This window comes from Sylvia atricapilla, chromosome 27, assembly GCF_009819655.1.
Source record: "Sylvia atricapilla isolate bSylAtr1 chromosome 27, bSylAtr1.pri, whole genome shotgun sequence".
Taxonomy (NCBI): Eukaryota; Metazoa; Chordata; class Aves; order Passeriformes; family Sylviidae; genus Sylvia; species Sylvia atricapilla.
Genome location: NC_089166.1, coordinates 265,755 through 287,227, shown reverse-complemented (window position 1 = coordinate 287,227; position 21,473 = coordinate 265,755). Strand labels below are relative to the sequence as shown.

The following is a 21,473-nucleotide window of genomic DNA, read 5'->3' as shown; positions in this document are numbered from 1 at the left end:
TGGTAGCTGAGAAAGTTTTTCTGCAGTATTCCAAAGCACAGTTCCAAGGGGGAAAATAATCTATGAGGATACAAATGCATTTCTAGGGTAAAAGACAAACAATTCTTAGAAACCAAGTATTTTTTCTGAGCAGGGGTTACTAACACAAAGTCCATATATAGCTTAAAAACCACCACAGCATCTTTGCAGGCAACTCTTTCCACTGCGGTGATGAAGCTTAATAAGCTTTTATTTCAAAGCCAGTACACAAAGAATTAGAAAGAAATCCAGCTGTTTAGTTGAACTAGATTTAATCTAAATACTTAAGGAAGTCATCAGTCCTGCTTGCCAAGGCCTAAGGTACAAATTTCCAAGCTCTGCCACCCTATTCCCTTCTTGGTCTCAATTCCAGACATGACAGCAGCGACTCAGTGTGTGGAAAACACATCCTTTAAGAGAGGTGATCCTGCCCAGGAGAGACTTAAAGCTACAGAAGTGCCCAAGTGCTTTGTTTTCACTCTGCCTGTATTCAAAACACCCTCAGAGACTAATTACTTGAATTCTAAAAAAATCCTTCTTCCCCTCATCTTAAAAACAAAACCACACAGCAGATAATTCCCATTTGTTGTGCAGGGAACAATCATTGGGAAACATGAGCAAAAACAACACTGGAATACAGGGACCCCACAGCAGATTTTTAAGAAAGCAAATATTTAATGTACAGCTGCATTAACCATTCCGTTGGAGTTCTGTCGTGACTGGGTTCATAATAATGTAATTAGCTGGGGAAACCTGCAACAACTGAAGAGTTGCTGGAATTATCAAGTTTGTTTGGGCATTTGTAGGATGAGGGATCAATATACTTCACCAGCTTTGCAGAGACAAGGCAAAGCAATCAGCCTTCTCTTACAGCAGCAAATTCCACACAGAAGAAATGAAGCTCATTTGTAGTTCCCAGCTCCCCCCAAGGTTTTCACTCACCACACAGTGAACTGCAGTCAATCTACAAATGTTCCATTTTTATTACAAAGTATGAAAGGCAGAAAATACTGTACCTAATACACGGAGGCCAAAACTTAGAAAGAAGGTTAAAAAATCTGAATAAAACTACATAGGAAGCAGGAAATAGCATAAAAGGATGCAACATTCCACTTTCAAGCGAGTTCAGAAAATTGCCTTAAAATTTACAGAGTTTCAACAGTATGGTTCCATGACTCAGGTGTTAAAATCCATTGTAACAAACCCTTTTACATTTTCTCCATAAAAATAAAGGAATATAGGGACACTGCAGTTATCCATGTCAACAATACATGTCTGTTGAATAGCAGGATACTGGGATTCCTCTAGGACAGAATAGTAGTGAAGTTGCAGGTGGAGAAAAGGACAGAAGTAAAATTACTATTGCTTTAACATACTCTAGTGAGAACAAGAAGCCAGGAATCTCATATGGATGTTTGTACAATCATGCTACAAAGATTACACCTTCAGGAAATTACCACCACGGGACTATGAATGGGAAGAGCAGAAGGGAAAACACACCTAAAAGTATCTCCTACTCAGCTACTGGTAACAAAAATGCTTTGGCGCAATGGATTTAAATTACATTTTACACTGCTAGCAACCCAAGGGTTAAAAAAGGTTATTTTTAAATAGTAGATTTCATAATTTCTCAAATTGTCAAAAAAAGCAACATACCTTTTCCCAGCTGCACTGGAACTCAGTCCTGCTCTGGTTCTTGCCTTTCTGCCTTGCTGAGATCCCACAGACCCACCCTCAGCACTAGGAGGGGGCTGGAGTTGCATGTGTTGCACGTGGAAAGCAAACTCCAAGGGATGGGACCTGGACACGGGTTTACAGCTGCACATGGCCACAATATTTTGTCAGGAAATAGCTTTTTTCCTTAACTTTGTTAGATTTCCTGAAAAGAAACAAATTTGATGGAAGCCACTGACATTTAAATTATTTTAATGACTACTGAGATTCTTTCTTGATGCTGAGTATCAGAGGCTGCACAAAAGGCCACTGAGGTCCTTGGCAGACACTTACCACCTAAAACAGGCAGCAGCAACTCTCACAAGTGCCTTTGCATCAGGGTCTGCCATGAGCCACTAGATGAGCCTTCAGTGACTGCCATTTAGCTGCATTTTTAATTACTGTTCTTTTTACTGCTGGTGAAAGGTGCTGACTGGAAGTTCTGGAGATCTCTTCCAGAAAACAAACTGAGTCAGGGGCATCCTAAACTCTCCTCAATGCCCTCAAGAATTAAACATTTCTGACTCTTCCTGGGTAAGCAGGGGAAGTACAGCTGCATCTCAAAGTGCTCTTTAAGTGCCACATACAATTAATTCCCTGGATTCTCTGCAAAGATCAAGAGAAACTGGGACAGAGTTGATAGTACCTTGCTCCTTGCTTTCCATGCCCACAGAACAGTAAGTACAGGCTTGCTCTGGAATATTGGTCTGAGAGTAGAAAGCAGGAAACACGTTTTGAGAGAGAATTTGTGTAACCTGACAGGATAACAGTGTGCATTTGAGCTGGTGGAACCACTTTGCTACGAGCAGTAGGAAAACTCAACCCTTTAATACTTTGATGGGACTGAAACTGTGCAGTCTGCTGAACCCAGAGCTTGCCTGTGCTGCTGTTCATCCTTTCCAGTGTGTCTGAAAAGAGTTAAAACACCATTAACAAGCTGGCCAGTTCAATGTTTCAGGCTGCGTGAATTTACAGGCAGCAGCTGTAGTTCTTCTCTCACAAAATTCAAGTTATCCAAAGAATCCAGGCACATCCCTATACAACCAACCCAGCACTGCCACCGTCATGTTCCAATGGTAAAGAAGAGGATTCCCAAACACCACTAAGTTTGACAATAAAAAACACTCTCTGGGGACAGGCACACTACATCCCTTGGGCTGGCCTTACACGACAGTGGCAGTTTCAGAACATGAAGCTTCAGTTTAACATTTACAGCCCTGTCAAGTGCTCATATTTTTGGCTTTCAGTAAAAACAAGTGAGGGTCCACTATGTCTCCACTTTAGGATTTTGGTGATGGTCATTATTTAACATTTTCTACACAACACAGACAAATGTCTACCCTATAAGGGCTGAGGAAAAGATGACTCTCCTCCTAATATTACCAAAATTATACTTGTTAAAGTGCCATCTGCAAGAGAACAAAACTGACACACTCAGCTCCTCATTTCCATTGACAACAAGCAGAGAACATCTGTGAATTCTGCACGTCAGACTCCTCCCTCACCTGCTCTCTGGAATGCTGTGATCCACACTTGAGACTGAGGCAGGTTCTCATTGCACCATGAGGCAAAAATAGAGCTTTTTACTATTACCCAGAACATTCATTAGAGTAATTACCACAAAGTTTTGAAAGGATCATTAACTTTGACTCACGAGAGGCAATGCCTCCCCTGTTAAACACATTTCAAGGTTCCGTAAGAAACAACCTGTTTTAGCAGTCTCCTTTCATATTATTTGAAACCACGGTGTTTTCTTTCTAAATAGATTGTCAAAGCACTCAAATCCTTGTCTTTTAAATCCCTGCACACATAAGTACAATTCCCATAGATGCAAGCTACCATAGTCCCCCCTCATTTAGACAATTCACAGAGTTGGCACGCTACATGCTAATTCAACATTCAACTTGTTAACTGCAGGTTTTCACCTCACTAACAAGTTTTACATTGTCAACATCTCCTGGCTGAGAGTCAGCAGGCTGCCCACATAATACCAGCAATCTGTGGAAAACCTGGTTTAAACAGAATGTAACAACCAAACAATAGTTTAGTCTGAATTAATCAGCTGGAGCAGTGATACAGAACTACCTCACTCAGAAGTATTTCTGTCCCAGAATTAGGCTGGCCTCTACCAACAACAGCACGTGCTTTTCTGCTCTGCTCACCTCACCTGTGTTAGCTCTTCCCTTAGTGTGACTTTCTATTCAAAAAGCATGAGGTGTTTGCAAACAGTTGTTCTGCATCCTCTGTTTGTGCAGTAAGCACCAAATAACAAACTGAATTTCAAAGTATTTCCTTTCATGAACTTTGGGGAAAAATAATGCTTATGGGGGCTTTACACCCAAGAAAATTGAATGTCAAGCAGGGGAAGTGTAATAAACTGTCTATTTCCATTCACAGGCTCCAGCAGCAAGTGTCAGGGTTTGTTTTTTCTTGCAGATGAACCTGGCCCACCCAGCAGAGCATTCCCTACCCTGTCACTGGGTCAGCAGCTTCTGGCAAAAGGGCACCAAGTCTTTCCCTTCCTTGTCTATATAGACGTGCCACTTGCACTACAGAACATCTCACCCATGAGGATTTTCATGTCTTTTTACTCATTAACCTTTCAAGTGACATATTTGAAGTTATTTTAAGTATCATTTCCTTGTGCAAAACAGCCACTAGTGATTTATAAAATGTAATTTCATAATTTAATGACAATGGATTATGCCCAAAGCAATATGCTGTAGATCCAGAAGGTATCCCAACTGGCTAAAAAAAACAGGATATAGGCTTTATTTAGAATCCACTAGAGCCTCCAAGATTCCTTCACTTGCCTTTTGATGCGTTTGGAATAAGTACACAAGTCCACAAATAGACTTCAAGCAGTTTCATAGATGGAAGAACTGACACTGGATCCCCTTCAGAGGCCTAATAGGATTACTTTCCAACAGAATCAGAATCTACCTGACTGAGTTCCTTTATACAAACTCTCTTCTCACCATCTCAGCATTCATCTTTGACTCACGCCATCTGCACAGGAATAAACTGTGAAGCTAAAAGGGGACATAGAAAGTACTAACATTGCAGGTAGTTCCCTCTTAGTAACAGCATGTTTTGCCTGCCATTTGTAATTAAACAGAGCATGACAAGCCTGTGAATGTATTTCATTATTTCAGATGACTCCTAAAGCTGTGAATGCCATTAGCTACTCCTGGTAAGAAAACCTCAATTTTCACTTCATTCTATGTAAGTTTTTTTCCAGTTTCAGATGAAGTGCTATTGTAAAAAGTGATAACTAATTGTTTGGCTAACACTGCTCTGACATCTAGCTAAACCCTGTCTGTGGAACACACTACTCTCAGTACTGCTGCTACTAAGAAAAATTTACCTTCAAGTCAAATCAAGCTTTATCAGAAATCCCACAACTGAACACAGAGTGTCATTGACAAAACATTAGCTTGAACAGTGTTAGTCTCTTGGTTCTCTGCTATCAAAAGGAGTGATGGAATACAGCTGTCCCTAATGAATTCCTATCAAATTCCTGAGGCAATGCTTTTCTGAGCTCCACAGTGAGAAGCAGCCTGCAGAAGAGTATTTCTTTATGTCTAAAATGACAAAACTTTGCAGATTCTGTTCTGTATTTGACAGTGTTCTCGGTGTCAGCTTCACTGTTCCACAGCAATTGCTTTCCCAACTTGCCTTTCCTGCATAAACTGACAAGATGCAAGTTTGCAAGTGTCCTATTTATAATCTACCTCCAGTCACAGGTGAATACTCATTAGGTGGAAAGAATTTTGATGGTTTCTGACATTCACATGGAAACTGGGCTGCACACCCTTCCAGACATGGCTGTCATGTCTTCATCAGAGAGCACTGCAGAGCCTTCAGCACAGGACCTGTGTTACAGTTAGACTTCAAAAAAGATTTTTATCTTGCCTATTCCACTCAAATTTCATTGAACAGTATTACTGTAGACTGATCCACTATTCCAGACAGAGGCCCTCTGGCAAATCCCCCAAAGTCGGGAGGATGACAAATGTCAAACCTCGGTCTCAATGGCAGTTTCTTTCCTTCTAAATCCACCTTTGTGCAACACATTAGGGAGTAATTTGTTCCAAAAAACCAGCTTTCTTTTGGATAGCAGACCAGCTTTTCCGACTTGTCTTGTTCATTCAACAAGACCTGGCAGTACAAAGCAAATACGCTTCACAAAAAGATTGCTTTGCACCGCCTTCAAGACCTCCCAGGAACACAGGCCAAACACAACCTCTGAAGTACAGCCTAACCACAAAATCTTGCTCGTATTATTTGCCAATCAAGCAAGCTACAAAGTGTGAAACCATTTTATTTTGATTTAGGTAAGGGTAAGTCTTCTGAGGGGAAATCATTTGATTGGAAGTGTCAATCCCAAGTCCATTACAAATACACTTTTTCAGGAGTTGCTTACCTCCTGAGAGCTCATGTCATGCATGGATCTTCTTTCTCAACCTATCACCGCTCTGTCTGCTACCACGACTGCAGATACACAGACTCAGTTAGAATTTAAAAATAAGACCTACCATAGTAACAACTGCCTTGAGCATCAGAAAAGTGTAAAGAAATTGTGCAACAAGTACTTGTACTTCACAGCACCAGAAAATTCTGCCCAGGTCACCAGGTACAGGGAGCCAAGGCAACAGTTAATTCTGGCAGATCTTTACTGCCAGGGAGCCTGCAGTGTTACTGTGGTTTGTATCCATGAACAGGTCCTGCTTTGGACATATGGAAGTGAATCACATATCAAAAGTAAGAATTAGGGAGAAAAACCTTACTCAATAGAAAGTTAGCCCAATATATAAAAAACATACAAACGTTTAAACAATTTAGAGGCAGCAACAACAGGAATGATAAAGATTCCTGCCAAGGTGGCCGTTAACATCACTGTCTTTCCCCCCCACCTTGTTTTTGCACCTGCATCTATTAAACTGGTGGATGTGCTGCCTCAGCTGGCTGACAAACACATGGACATATGCAGCAACTTAAAAGCCTGCAAGCTTATTAATACAGTAAACAAACAAATATACAGAACTTTTACTGAGGGAAAAAGAATTTCACAAGAAAACCAGAACCCAGAAGGTCCAAGAGGCTCAGCATGTCTCTGCATTTTAGAGTCTTGAGAGACAGGAGACCCCTGCCATCGATTCTTGTAACAGTTTCTTGTAACAGTAGATGCAAAGCAACAATAGATACTGGCCACTTGACTGGTGGTGTTCTTACTTTAGAGGGGAGAGGGAATGACACAGCCCTGCCTCACTGTGCATGAAGCAGCAAAGTTAGACTCTGAGGATCTCCAGGCAGTTGTTGTAGCAGATGGCTATCCAGTCTGGCTGGGTGGATGCCCACTGTACATTGTTGATCTCTCCCTCAGCTGTGTAGGCCAGGATCGGGTCCTCAATGGCACGAGGCATTTGCTGGATGTCCCAGATGAGAGCCTGGTGATCATCCGCTGCACACAGACAAGAAATGCAAGTACAATCAGAGTGCAACAGTATCTCCATACCTGCTTACTACGGGCCTATAGCCAAGGAGCCAGGTAAGATACGGCTGTTCCAGTCCTGATCCATATTCATACACATACAACACAATTATGCTCCAACAAAATAAACTTGGATCATTATACATTATCCAAGGCAGAGCTGATAAACAAATGACCAGTGAAATTTACAACAGTAGAAAACTTTTAAGAACTGGATTGAAAAAAAGCTAAGGAGCATTAAAATAAAAGGAGCTTAGCCAGACCCAATGCACAGTTTGGGTACTGGGCTCATCACTTCCACACAAACTCTAGTAGGTGTCTATTTTTGTAAGATTTTAGTAAAGTCACTAATAAAGGGCTTCTAAATTGCAAGTATTCTTTAGCAAAAGGCAGGCAGAGAACTGCATAAACTTTAGGATGAAGAGGATTTTGCAAATGCAGTGAGAAACTCTGAGATTCCCCAGTAGGTCACACTTACCTGCTGTACAGATGTGGCAAGAAGAGTGAGGTGCCCATGCAATTCCATTTACACACGCTCTGTGGTTGTTTAACCTGGCAACAGGGGTGCAGGGAACTCTGACATCCAGAATCACAACCTTCAGAAACAAAAACCAGCTACATTAATAAATTGCATTTTTACAAATTAATTTATTCAAAGCTCAAAATATTTTGAGGTACGGCTATAAGCATGGCTCTTTCCTAAAGGATGTGGTTGGCAAGCAAGCCTGGTTGCTAAACAACAGCTTCCAGTTGGTCAGTGTGTCACGTGTCTCAAAAGAAGTCAGACCTCACAGGGGGCTTGTGACTTAGGCCACAGTAGCAAACAAATTGTGCTTCCCTGAAGCAGCCTTGGTAACAAATTAAAACTAGCCTGGGAAAGAACAAGATGACTAAAACACCTGCAGTTAAGATTTTAGGTGAAAATTATTGCCCAGCTGCTCACAGACTCCTCTTAAAAATCACCTGGAATATACACAAGCCATAAAGCTCAAGTTTATAATGCCAAAGTCACTTCTTTAACTCCTTAATGCGCTAAGAACTGGTCCTTAATCATCCTTGGAGTACTGACCCTGCCCCTTTACCTTAAACACCTGGGTATAAACTAGTCCCAAGCCACCTCCCCCAGAAAATCACGGCGAGCAGGGAGCGGAGAGGAGCTGCTGCCTCACCTCCATGCCGTCCATGGCCATGGTAGCGAGGTAATTTGGGTCCTGCTTGTTCCAGCAGAGGCGCAGCAGCGGGTGGTGCTGCGGGTCCTCGTAGATGATGGTGCTGTGCTCCAGGTGGCGCAGGTCGAACATCCGCACGGAGCCGTCGGCGCCCACCGAGGCGAACATGTCCCTGCCGCCGCCCGCGCGGCTGAAGGCGATGTCGTACACCTGCCCAGGGCACAGCACAGCTCACACCTGCGGGCAGGGACAGCACGGCCCCTCCAGCGCCTCCTGCTCCCCGCCCCGGCCCAGTTACTGCACTTGCCAACAGGGGGAAACCAGTGTTTGTGGAATTACAGCACCGCTCACTGAAAGTAAAACGTATTGATTGCCCAGACTTGGGGCTTTTTACATCAGTTGTTGACAAGCAGAATGTTGAAATGGAAGAATTTTGCAAGCTGTTTAATGCCTTTGATATAAAGCTGATTTCAAGTCTAATTTGATGTTTTACCTCATTTTTCTACAATATTCTGGAGCACAATCTGTTAAAACAAGCATGTTCTTAAGTCAAGAGTCTATGATGAGTAAAAAGAATTGTTTTGATAGCCAACAGTATTTAGGTACTCAAAACTGTATATAATCTTAGAAAAACTGTATACAAACTTACATAAATGATCTTTTTGAATCATTAAACTGTTCCAAGAAAAAAAAAAAGGAAGAAAAAGGAAAAGGTCTGTTCCTTTTCTACTGCTTTAAAAAGATGTAATGTAAAGAATCAACCCCCTCCCTTACCTCTTTGTCATGTGCAATAAGCTGGGTCTTCACGTGGCCAGACACCAAATTTACTCTTCCCAGAACCTGTCCTGTCTCCAGACCCCAAATAGTGCAGGTTGTGTCAATACTAGAGGTACCTGAAACAAAACCACTTCTGTTAGCAAAATTAATATTGTCACAAATTATTTAATCACTTTTTGGGTTAATGTAACATCCCCCAATGTCTACGGATCAAAACAGCCATGAGAACAGCATAGAACTAAAATCAAGAATGTCAAACAGCCAGCAGTCTTCCATGCATTTAAATGACCCAAACCTTTTAGCTGCAGAAATAGCCTTCCACACAGGAATAAAGTGTAAATAGCTCATGTCTGCTTCAATCTATTCAGAAACCTGATGCAACTCTGAGATCAACTTTCTGATCCTGAACGTCTCCTGTGCACGCCAAACCCTAAATTCAATCAGTATTTTGATGGCATGTTATTATTAATTGATTACTGCTGTGGGCTGAAGGTGGGGTTAGCAGTAAAGCTCTTAAGAGATGAGACATGTAACGAAAAATAAATCATGTAGTAAATAATTACTGTGGCATATTATCACTGTTAATCTCTGGGCAAATCCCCCTGACATAAATGGCTCTTCTCTTCTGGGAAAGAAACCTCTGCATCAGTCATCCTGGATTCACAATTTGCCCAGCAGGCTGTAATTAAACCTTAAGTGTTCAGCCCCCTCCTCCAACCGAACTAAGGACTCTTGGCTCTCCTCTTGCTGCTGAAATGGCTTCAAAAAACAGACAGCTCAGTGCAGAGTTTTATATCCACTCCAGAAGACTCTGAAAAACGTCACAGAGCTGATGCACATCCTTACTCAGCACTGCAACAACAGCTTACCAGCCCTGAAGGCCAAGAGTCCCTATTCCCAAATACCCTTAGTCCAACCTGAGTGATCCATTCTGCACTGGACAGGGCATCTTCCAATGGGAAAAAAGTCTCCATGAGATAATAGTTTTTATTTTTTAATGTAAATCACCAGCAGTTTCTACGATGCAGCAGTCTCTGGTTAATTATCAGATTAGCAGTGGACATGCAGTGACACAGCAGAAGTTACAGCCCAGACTTCATCAGACTAAATCCAAAAGTGTGCCAAAACCATAACATTTTGTTAGTCTCACCTAACAGGTAAGGATCCACTTCATTCCAGTCAAATGATGTCAGTGGAGCACAGAAATCCGAGTTCTTGTTATTGTTCAATAAACACTCCAGCCGGGTCTCAGTTTCACCCACCTTTAGAGAAAATGGAACATCTGACTTACAAAGCAACATCACCTGACTTGTTCCACTGGCACAAAACATTAGGACTTAATCCCAGGTTTCTTTCCTCTCAGCTTTAGATCCTAAAGCTCTGGAAAACACAGCCACCACCTCGATTTTCAATAAGCTGATTAAAACAGCAATTGCCATGATAATTCTGCATCTCTTATAGTCACATTATTGCAGTGGAGAAAACCTTGTCTCAAACGAAAAAGAGATCACTGTATATATAACACAATTCATGTCATGGTTCATCTTCTAGGGAAGATTTACTCACTCTCCACACTCGCAGGTAGTCACCACTGGTGGCCAACAGGTCTGGGTAAACTCCCTTGGTGTCTGGGATCCACATCAGCTTTGTGGTGGGGTAGGGGTGATCAAAAGTGTTCCTGCAAATGAATTCTGAGCTCTCTTCATCCAAACCAACAAGCTGCACCTGTGAGAAACCATATTTAAAAGAAAGCATTTTATCAAAATACTAATTTCTAATGACAGCATTAAGATTGAGTGTGTTTCAGGACATTTTCTGTCACCTCAAGGACAACATAAAAGGATCATCATGTCAATGAAATGAGAAATTGTTGAAGTGCTGCTGGGGCATTTAAGTAAAGAGAAGTATCCATAATCATCACAGTGCTTTGATTTGAAGAGATGATCCCAAAAGAACTGAAATCCAATCCTAAAAGATTAAAGACCACCCTTCTCTTTTCCACACTGCAAAGCCCAGTTTAAATCACAGACTTAAACTGCACTAACATTATTGTAATTCATCCTTAACTGAACTGATGCTGACAATGTCATCTTCAGAGAGCAAAACAAGCTGTAGTTTGCACAATTAAAACATGTATTACGGAATTTTTGGCCATAACCTTGCAGACTGTGATGGATCATGTCAGGTAGCTGGCAAGCTTTTTCAGCACCACATGACCCATAATGTTCTGTCACAAGTGTATGAAAAAACTCATAAATTAATCACATTAGAGAGGAAGAAAGTAAAACAGAATTCAAATTTTTTAAAAACAATTGGGGAGCTAAAATGGTTACATAATTATTCAAACGTTTTGTGTGAACAGACCAAGAAAGCAGCTCTGCTGAAAGATTCCAGGTAACTGAGCTCCAAATTAGACTTTTTGCACAGTGATGTGTCAGGGGGAAGGGTTAAACTTGTCCCACTGGAAGAATGATGCAAAACAGAGCAAACAATAAACTATCTCTACACAGCCTGGTCATGACAACACCTGAAGAAATGTTTGAAGTCTCAGACATGATGCTATTAGAAAAATATTGACATGTCAGAAAGTGTGCAGAGAACAAAAGGTGCTGGGAGGACTTGTTTAACCTGCAGTGACTGCAGGACCCAAACAGGATGAAAGTGAAATGCTGCTCAAACACAAACATTATGGGGATGGCTCACTACAATTCGATTATAAGCTGCTCACAGTTAGCACTTTCCACACAGCAGCTTCCTCCTGAGAATAGTAGCTTACTGGACTTTTTCTAGGATGTTCATCTAAAAAAATCCAAAATTTATGCTTATTCTGGGATAAGCAACTTGTCTAATAAACTACACATTTCAACTAGACAGGAAATCTATCATATTTTTCTCCCATAACAGAAAAGCAACAAATGCTTCAGTGGATCTTAAAATCTTATTAATTTGCTGTCGTATGAGCTCATTTAGAGATTCTCTTAAATGCAAACCTCCTCCCCTCCACAATGAGAAGCTCTATCCTTTCCATCCCATAACAAAAAGATGCAGCCAAGTATGCTTCCAAAAAGTGAAACACAGCCTGTCTTGCCCTTTCTTTATTACAACTACTCCTTATTATCCTTCACACTCTAGTATAAATCAGTCAAAAATCTCCCAGACCTCTGAAGTGATTGACAAAATAGCTTTCTAACTCCTTTAGGGATCAGAAATACTAAGCAGATTTTACAAAGGAAGCAAATTGTCCTTGGTAATAGAAAATCTTGTTGCAAGGTTAGGATCAGAAGACAAATGACCTCTAATCATTTCTCCTTTGCTTATGCTGCTTTTCACTCAACATGAGCATATTAATCCTACACAAAGCAATCAACATCCTCGTCACCAGAATCTCTAACAGCAAAGGATCCCCTTGCACTGGTGTTAATGTAAATACTCCTGCACTGCATATTCACATTTAACCCCTCCTCAGACCTTAGGAGGAAGCAATTTAGCAGTCCAATATCTCCGATTTTGACATGTTTAGGTGCAGGTTGGGTTAGAGAACAGAAGCTGTACTGTATCATCACCAGGGCTGCTGCAGCTCAGGTGCCTGCAGAGCCCTCGGAGCTGGAGCAGCTGGCAGGAGCTGGAGGAGGAGGCACAGACCAGGAGTAATGCTTGAGAAGCTCTATTCTTTCCAAGCTCTGCATACTCAGAGCTGCTACTCTTCTCTTTGGACTCGACCACACACAGTCATTGCAGAACCCCTCTACTCGTCCTCTTGTGCAGGCTGGACACAAGGGGATGGAACACGGAATTATTTCTAGGATGCTGATTATATCAGAGCCCTGACTCTCCCTTCTGCAAGTGAGGCAAGAAGGTTGCTGCACAAAGGAGTGCCTGAGGTCCAGCCCAGATAAGACTGAGGTGATGCCATGGGAAAGTACCTGTCAGTCTGGATACTATTTCAACCATTCTACATCTCCCTGTAAGTCTCTCCAGTGAAGAAATAAGGATGGGTGTGTTTAGTCTCAACTAGTTCTGCGACTGTGACATGACAGTAGCTAGGAATGCTAATTAATTTGTTTATTCAACATTTCAAGATAGGAAAGTCCACATCTAATTTTAGCATATTATAATCCAAGCACTAATGAACATAAATCCTAATTGCAACAGTGCATGTCAGTAAAGAAGTGCCCTTCATCAGCATTCCTTAACTTCTAAAAAAACCCCATCTCCAACTTGATCCAAATGAATCAGACATAACTAAATGATGCAGAATTTGGTAACAGATTCTTTTTCTTACATGGTTGGGGGAACAGTGAAGTAAATTCACAGAAGTCTGAAAAGCTCCAAAACTACAGCCCTTTAATCTAATTAGTAACTACCCAAAATGACATTTCCCAATTATTTTAGGGTCATGTATAATCAGAAAGATGTCACTGCACCAATTAATCTCCAGCAGTCAATCAATTTTTCTTTGCAGTGCTAGATCTTACAGAACAAATGACCTTCTGGCAGAAGAACTGCCCCAAATGCTCTCTGTCTGAGGCACTGCTTGGAAGGAGGAGGGAACCTGGGAAGCACCTGGTCAGAACCTGTCTGCTCCAGAGATGGGAGTGAGCTGTGTATGGCACAACTGCTACTGACTCCTAAACTGGATTGCAGTTTTGTCCTGCAGATAGATCCCAAAAATCAGCCTTTCCCAGGGTTTTCCACAGGTCATTCCTGACCCATGAAGCCACAGCCATGAACATTTTAAATAGTAAGACCTATGAACACTGTTCCCTCCCATCATGATGCTGATCCATGAAGGATTACAATAGCTGACTGCAGTTTCCCAATCTAAGAAGTCTAGGAAACACCACCTCCAATTATTTAATTCTTCCAACCAGAGCAAGGCATGTGCCCTCTTGTAGCAGTGATTTGATCACTGAGGGTGTACCAGCTGAAACAAAACTCGCTGGGGCTCAAACAGGTCATGGCAGCTCCAGTCTGTGCCACAGAGCCCATTAATGGATGGCTGACAGGGTTAGAGGTGTCTGGGAATTGGGGACCACAGTAAATTAGGGTTTGGCAGCCAAGAGGTTTGAGTTCCCCACAAAAGAGAGGTGTAAACAGACAGTTCATATAAGCTGTAGTACTTCAAATGCTGGCAATTTCTACAGAAGTAGAAAACCAGAGACAAATGAGACAAAAATCTCCCACTCTTTCCCCTAATTCCCTTCCAGTGAGCACTTCTGCAACAAACACTTGGGCACTGAGTCTTTGGAAAGAAATCCTAAATGAGTAATAAGGAAAAGGTACAGTCACTTATTTGGTTGGACCTTAACCAATCTATACTCTTCCCAACCATTTTTGTTACGATGGAAGAAAGCCAGTTGTTTGGAACAAACTATTGCAATATCAGGAAGACAAATTTTATTGGGACCTTGTCAGAAACCTCTGAAGAGGAGAGTGCAAAGATCATGAGTACAAAGAGAAAGCCAAAACGAAAATCAGTTTTCATTATCCTTTTAATTAATGCCAGCTGCACCTATAAACGTGTTTTGATGACAGAAGCTGCAATATAAAACATCTCAACCATGAAGGACAAATTATATGCAGAAGGACAAAACTTCACATATATTCTGTAAAAAATCTTACATTTCTGTTAATTCTAGAAGTCAGGCTAAAAACCCCACTGCTCTAGGCCCTTTGCTGCACAATATCATGGACTATTTAAATGGGAGCTTCTGTTTTTTCCCTTTGGTTATACCATGTACAGGGACAGGAGCTGGAAGAGTTTACAACTAGTGCGCAGGTAGCACAGTTTTACAGTACCTGTCCAAGAGTTTCCAATCTGGAGCATGAAACTATTCCCTGAATATTTCACCAACCTCTAAAGGGCTCAGCACAGCTGACAGAGTCATAGTAAGGCACCATTAAAACTCTGCAGATGAACCACCACTCCCAAGAGTATTCTAGTCCCCAAAGTAAAGGGGACAACATCAATACTCAGCAATAACAACACTTGCAATTAGCCAAGACAGCTCTCTGTTAACTGTCTTCCTACAAAAAGCACCAAACAAGAAAACAAAAATAGAAAAAAATCACTCTGAAATATCAGAGACACAGCAAATGAAGGTTATATTTCGCTGCACTGATTGTACAGGTTTAATTTTTAATCATACATCATCTTTATTTCTATAGCAGCAGCAGCATCCAGACTTTTCTCATCCTCACAAAATTAGTTTCCAGCTCTTTACACCACACAGACCTCTCAGCATGTGGTGCTTAAATGGACTGAAGTCAACAGAACCATTACTCCTGGAGCTTACAGGCCAAGAGAAGCCCCGGGTAATATTTACAGGCAGTGATAATTTACACAGTCCTACACAATTTCTGTCTGCAACAACTGTGAGTGTAAAGCCTAGAAGAGAGGAGTTGACTCAGTGGGTTTACACTGGAAGCTTGAGCTGAGCAGCAGATCTAACCACACTGGAACAGAGAACAACCCCAGGGAATGCTCCAAAATTAAGGAGGTATAGGCAACACAAATACAAGCCCCTTATTAACCAATTGTGGCACAACTGTGAGCAGATTTGCTATTTTACCTTCTCAGAGCACAGACTACACAAATGTTTCCAAGTCGGTCTTTAAACAAAGTGGAAGTTTCCAGGCTAGGCCCTGCCTGTCCCCAGCAGCATTCCCAGAAGCACAATGCTCTCCAGGAAAAGGAGACAACTCTGACACAGGGCTCATGCTGCCTGAACTCAGCATGCTCACTCAGCAAAGCCCATGTCTAAGGCTGCTGCAAGGGCAGTCATCTAACCACTCTAGGAGATGTCACCCTGCCACTCCCTGTCACCACACCTTTGCACAGAGCCCCATGCCCAACGCCAGCTCTCTGACAGCATTTCCCACAATCTCCACTGAACACCTCGACAAGGCTAGAAGCTACGTGCAATAAATCAAGCTCTTACTGGCAAAACTACAGTTTCACAGGAATTTCAGGATGCTCTATAACTTCATCCATCTCCTCGTTCCTCTTCTATTTCTATGTAATTCATTATACCAGACCAGCACCTTGAAGGCTGTTCAGAAGTGATTCCATGTGTTCTGAGAGATGAACACACATTCTCTATTACCAGTGTGACATTCTTCACTTACACTTTGCAGGGAAACACTGAAGATACAATCTCATGCCTCATTACACCCTTGCTCTCTCAGGGAAAAGTACTGAGGAATCACTGAGAGGGGTTTATATACTTATGAAAGTTTAAAAAGTTATCACAGAAGTCCTCCACAGCAAGAAAGCACAATAAGAATAGTGCATTTCCATGATCCCAGACACCCTGTACATCACAGAATTGCTGGGGTTGGAAGGGACCTCTCAAGCTCATTCAGTCCAATCCCCCTTTCTAGGCAGGGTCACCTGGAGCAGGTGACACAGGAACACGTCCAGGTGGGTTTGGACTGTCATCAGAAAGGGAGACTCTACAAGTTGCTTGACCAGACTGTTCCACTGCTCTGCCACCCTCAATGGAGTGAAGCTCCTCCTCAGATTTAAGAGGAACTTTTTTATATCTATATATATAGATATACAAACTTCAAACTGAAGTACAAACTTCAGTCCTGGCCACGAACTTTCCTTTGTATTGACCAAAAAGCCAGATATGCCCAAGCCGGAGGACCCTGTTTTATTTCTGTAGCAGCAGCATCCAGACTCACCTCATACTCACACCTTTAGCTTCCAGCTCTTTACACCGCAGAGAACTCACGGCACGTGGTGCTTATGTGACTCTAGTCAACACAATCGTTATTCCCGAAGCTCAGAGGTCACGAGAAGCCCTGCAGCAGCGTTATCCCAAAACCAGCAGCCCTCAGAGCTCTTCCCCCCGCAGCCCCTCAGCGTGCCCTCACCTCCGGGCCCGAGAGAACGAGACCAGCCCGGAGCTGGTCCGGCGCTGCCCCTCGGGGGAGGCCCCTGAGGGCTCTGCACAGCGCCGGGAGCCCGGGACAGGGCGGGCAGGGCGCCCACCTCAACCCCGGGCCGAGCCCCGTTCTGCCCCAGGCCCTGTGCCCACCGCTGCCCACCTTGTTGTTGTACTCCTCTACGAAGCTCCCTAGCGCCAGGCGGAACCGCTTGTCGGGCCGGACGCTCCAGTTCATGGCGTACACGGTCCAGGGCGCCTCATATTTGTAGATCTCCTTCCGCTTCCCGTGCAGCGACATGGCTGGGCCGGGGGGACCGCGGGCCTGGCCCAGGGAGCCTGCGGGGGGACCCGGCCGAAGCGAGCCGGGAGGCGGGGCGGGCCGGGGGGAGGCTCAGCGCGGCCCCCGGGACGGGGAGCGGAGGAGGCACGGCCCCCTGGATGTCGGGGAGCGGGGAAGGCTCGGCTCGGCTCTCGGGGCGGCGGGGAGGGCTCGGCTCGGCCCGCAGGACAGCGGCAGGGAACGGGGAGGCCCCGGCTCGGCCCCCGGTCCCGGCCAAGACCCGGCGGCGGCAGCGGCGCTGAGGCCGTTTGGGACTCGGCCTCTCACACAACGGGAGCGGAAGCCACGCGGGGAGCCCCGCCCAGCGCGCGCGGATTGGATGCCTTGAATGTCACTTAGAGTGCCGGCTGCCTATTGGAGGACGTGCCTGTGCGCTCGGCCCGATCCGGCTTTCTATGGGTCGTTCCTCCCTTCACTCCGAACGCACGCTCGCGCTCCGGCCGGGGTAACCTACGGCTGCGCTTGGCACCGCCCAGGAGGGCGGGGGGGCTCCTTGGCGACATCTCATTGGCTGCTCGGGGTCGCAGTGACTGGAGGTGGGACCTTGAGCCCTTAGCGCCGATCGATTGGTTAGAAGTGAGATCAGTCACGCCAGCATAAGGCGGGTGGGGCCACTTCAGCGCCCGACGGTGCCGCCGGTTCGAGTCCCGCCTCGGCCGAGTGGCGGACGGTCTGGGCTTGTGTCTAATTAAGGGGAGGTTAATTATGGTGTTTAGTTTCGAGAGCAGCACTGGCGAGTGCTCTGCGCCTTACTGGGTGAAGGGGTGCAGGTGGCTCGCTAGGGAGCTCCCTGCTGTGCCCGGCCTCCCGCTGGAGCCGAAAGAGGCAGATTTTATCCCGTGCTGGGGGCGCGGGGACCGGCCGGGGTCGGTGATGTCTGATCGCCGCTCCAGCCCCGCGCAGCAGCCAGCGCTGTGCTCCTTGAGGTCCTACTCGCCGCAAGGACTCGTGGCCTGAGCTGTGTTTGTAAGATCATTCCTTATACGCAGCTGCCTGGGTTTCTAGACAAGCTTTTCCAAATGACTGCAGAGCCTCGACTGCATCCTTTCGGGAGGCATTGCTCGGGAATGCCCCTGCAGGCTCCACCCCTGACCTGACCGCACATGGGCTCGGTCAGCATCACGCTCCTTGGATGAGGAACAGGGGTTTGGCCGCAGGGATTAATTCACGGATGCTCCCAACGAACACAGCTGTAATTCACATTAGGTGCCAAAAACATGTTTATTAGCAAAGTGTACACTAAAACTCCAGAGAAAGAGACGCTCACAGTTTGACTACTCTCAAAGGGAGCTCGATACATTACTTGAGCTGGCGGCCTAGGACTATCACAGCATCTACCCGAGCGGCGCGGCGGCAGTGCTACGTGGGCTTCTCCTATGGGAATGCTGCGGAGTCTGCCGGGAGACGAGAGGGCAGGAGGAAGCACCTATTGAACCTTTATCAAAAGAGAGAAGCTGGGAGGGAGGACTGGACACGGGGTATCTGGGGCTTTTCAGCTTTCTGGGATTGTGCTTTTGAATTTTGTGCTTTATGCCCAGCCCACTGACGACTTGGATTTACCTGGGGAGTTTGTGGGATGTGTGTTGGGGTTTGCAAGGCATGATCAGCCTTGCTGGAGAAGTCGGTGCCCTGGGACTCTTGCTGAAGCAGGCTGAGGTGGCAGGGGCTCTTGGCCTCTCACTTCTCAGTGGCAATCAAGTAGGAAAAGCTTGTGTCCTCTGTCCTTGTCCTGGGCTTGCCACCTGCAGTTTCCCCTGGACCACACCACGGAGATCTCTGGTGAGCACCCTTTCTGTAATACCTGCAGGCTTTGCTGGGCTGAGCCTTGTACCAACACAGTGGGCCCTGCTCCAGAGGTTTCCAGCACAGCAGCTTCACAGCCCAGAGCCGTGCATTTGCTCTCCTGTGGTCCGCTTGGCTTGTGCCCTTCTCAAGAGGAAGCCTTGGCAAGGAGGAGGTGGTGGGAACCACGCGGCCTAACCAGCTCAATGGTGGCTGTTAGAACTGTTCTAGGTTCACTCTAATGTGCAAATGAAATCTACTCTATGGGAACCGCTGGAAAACGTTGACCTTGGAAGCCAGCCACTCTATATTTCCTGTCACGGTGGCAGAAGATAGCTACAAATTAAACCCCTGAGCCAATGGCATTGTCCAATGTCTTACCCTTGCAGTCAAAATCAACATCAACTGACCGGGCTTGCAGTTGAGGTTCTTCTTGACTCACCCCACAGCCCCCACGTCTCTAACTCCCAGGAAGCACGGGGTCGGAGAGGTGTCTCTGAATGTCCTGGTGCTCAGAAGATGCCTCCAAGTGCTCAGGGAGGGAAGGGAAACGAGAGCCCCGCAGGAGTCCCTGGGTATTTGGTGCCCTTTGGTGGGGAGGCTCCGGGCTCGGGAGGGGTGAGGAGTGGTGCTCCTGCTCGGAGTAGACGGTCATGGTTTTGTCGGATGACACAGACAGTTGCATCCCACTTGACAAGGAGTCCCTGGATTTCAAGTGGAACTTTTCTACCTCCGTGTAGCTCGGGCTCTGGTGGGAAATGAAGAATTGTATGGGTTATGGTAAATGCAAAACAAAGTAGCCACACTCTCTCCTCATCAGCCTTGGGGCCTCGTCAGGCTTCAAGCCCCAAAATGTTACTTTTCATTTGAGGAAGCCTCAGAGCAGAGGAACCCACTTCCTTCCCTACTGATGGAGCAACCTGGCAGTGTTGGGGATGGCAGCTGTGCCCCAAAACCAGTGAGGCACTGGCCTGATCTGCTCCCAAATCAAGACCCATTTGCTGAGACCCGTGAGTGTTTGGCTGTGCCTTGACTGGAGAGAACCCAGGTCTGGGGCAGAAGGATGCCGGTGGATGTGAGCCAGGAGGAGTGACCTTACCTGCTCCTGGGCGGGCAGCTCCTGGTCCCCCGGCGGCGCACAGGGGCCGAGCGGCTCCAGGCTCCGCGGGACCATGCCGTACATGGCCAGGCTGTGGGAGCTCGGCGAGATGGGGCTGTACGCGGGTGGCACTTGGGACAGCTGGCGCTGCAGGAGCTGCAGGATTATATTAATGTCTGACGACATCCTGGACTCCAGCCTGGGGACAGAGCAGCCCGGCGTTAGCGCAGGAACCCGTTTGCATCCCGCAGCTGGGCAGGGGAGGCACTGGGAGGAGGTGCCGATCCCGCTGCCCCAGGGCGGTGATGCTTTGCCTGCTGCTTGTTGAGGTTTTTAGAGAGCTTCAAACCAGCACTGCCAGAGAGAGATCAATCCTACCATCTCTCTCCTGCCACACTCAATCATCCTCTGCCCAATTTTATGTGGAGCCAAACTGGGATCTGGAGCAGGGATTTGAAAAAAAAGCTAAAATTACCCTAGAGGGGGAAAAATTGCAATGGTTAGTTTTAATCTGGATCAATTCTCCAGGCCAGCTGCCTGTCCTGACAGATGGAGCAAGGCAGGTTAGTGCCAACCACTTTTAACTCAAGAACAGAAGGAAACAGAAAAGCAGAAGTCTCTTCCTTTTGCCTTGTCCTTGACTGAAGTGAACAGCTCTGGCAGGAGTGGGCACAGCCCTGCTTGCAGGACACAGTCACAGCATCACTTCCAGAGTAGGCAGATCTATCCCCCAGTGCTAGGATGGTGCACTGGAGAGACACCTAAACACAGGTGTGTGGTGAAATGAGCTCAACAAGGGTAGCAGAGCCCACAGTGTCAGCCCCTTATGTGGGTGCTGCCTGGGGACCTTAAACCTGCACCTCCAGTGTGGGCTCCTCCTTCTCCTTCAAAAATTACAGAATAGTTGGGGTTGAAAGGGACCTTAAAGCTCATCCAGTTCCATCCCCAGCCATGAGCAGGGACACCTTCCATTAGAGCACCTTCCAAGCCCCATCCATCCTGACCTGGAACACCTCAGGGATGGGGCAGCCACAGGTGCTCTGGGCAACCTGCACCAGGCCTCACCACCCCCACGGGGAAGGATGTTTTCCTAGTGTCCAATCTAAACCTACTCTCTGTCAGTTTAAAAAATCATGTATGTTTTCTTATTTAGAGGGCAATGATGGTCATGAGGCTCATTTGCTTG

At 45.5% G+C, this 21,473-nt stretch overlaps 2 protein-coding genes across 2 annotated transcripts in view; both read right to left on the bottom strand.

Annotated features, from left to right (window-relative positions):
• Positions 1-977: 977 nt before the first annotated feature.
• DCAF7 (DDB1 and CUL4 associated factor 7) lies at positions 978-17,845 on the bottom strand. Its single transcript, XM_066336923.1, has 7 exons — positions 17,227-17,845; positions 10,738-10,896; positions 10,322-10,433; positions 9,169-9,287; positions 8,395-8,604; positions 7,704-7,821; positions 978-7,195 (listed from the first exon to the last, which is right to left on the bottom strand). The coding sequence occupies exons 1-7, from the start codon at positions 17,362-17,364 to the stop codon at positions 7,023-7,025; spliced, it is 1,029 nt and encodes a 342-aa protein (XP_066193020.1). The 5' UTR covers positions 17,365-17,845; the 3' UTR covers positions 978-7,022.
• A 775-nt stretch (positions 17,846-18,620) lies between these two features.
• The window catches only part of KCNH6 (potassium voltage-gated channel subfamily H member 6), a 32,050-nt gene continuing 29,197 nt past the window's right edge, over positions 18,621-21,473 (bottom strand). The window contains exons 15-16 of the mRNA XM_066336931.1: positions 20,288-20,486; positions 18,621-19,936 (exon numbers count right to left, since the gene is read on the bottom strand). Coding sequence (XP_066193028.1) covers positions 19,649-19,936; positions 20,288-20,486 — 487 coding nt within the window. The 3' untranslated portion in view covers positions 18,621-19,648. The remainder of the gene's footprint in view (positions 19,937-20,287; positions 20,487-21,473) is intronic.

What these genes read in the sequence shown, in the direction of transcription:
- DCAF7 (XM_066336923.1), bottom strand. Translation starts at nt 17,364, where the DNA reads ATGTCGCTGCACGGGAAGCGGAAGGAGATCTACAAATATGAGGCGCCC. An exon ending in ACTACCTGCGAGTGTGGAGA is followed by an intron (nt 10,434 to 10,737) that starts GTGAGTAAATCT and finishes TTTTCTCTAAAG; the next exon opens with GTGGGTGAAACTGAGACCCG. An exon ending in TTATTGCACATGACAAAGAG is followed by an intron (nt 8,605 to 9,168) that starts GTAAGGGAGGGG and finishes TGCCCTGGGCAG; the next exon opens with GTGTACGACATCGCCTTCAG.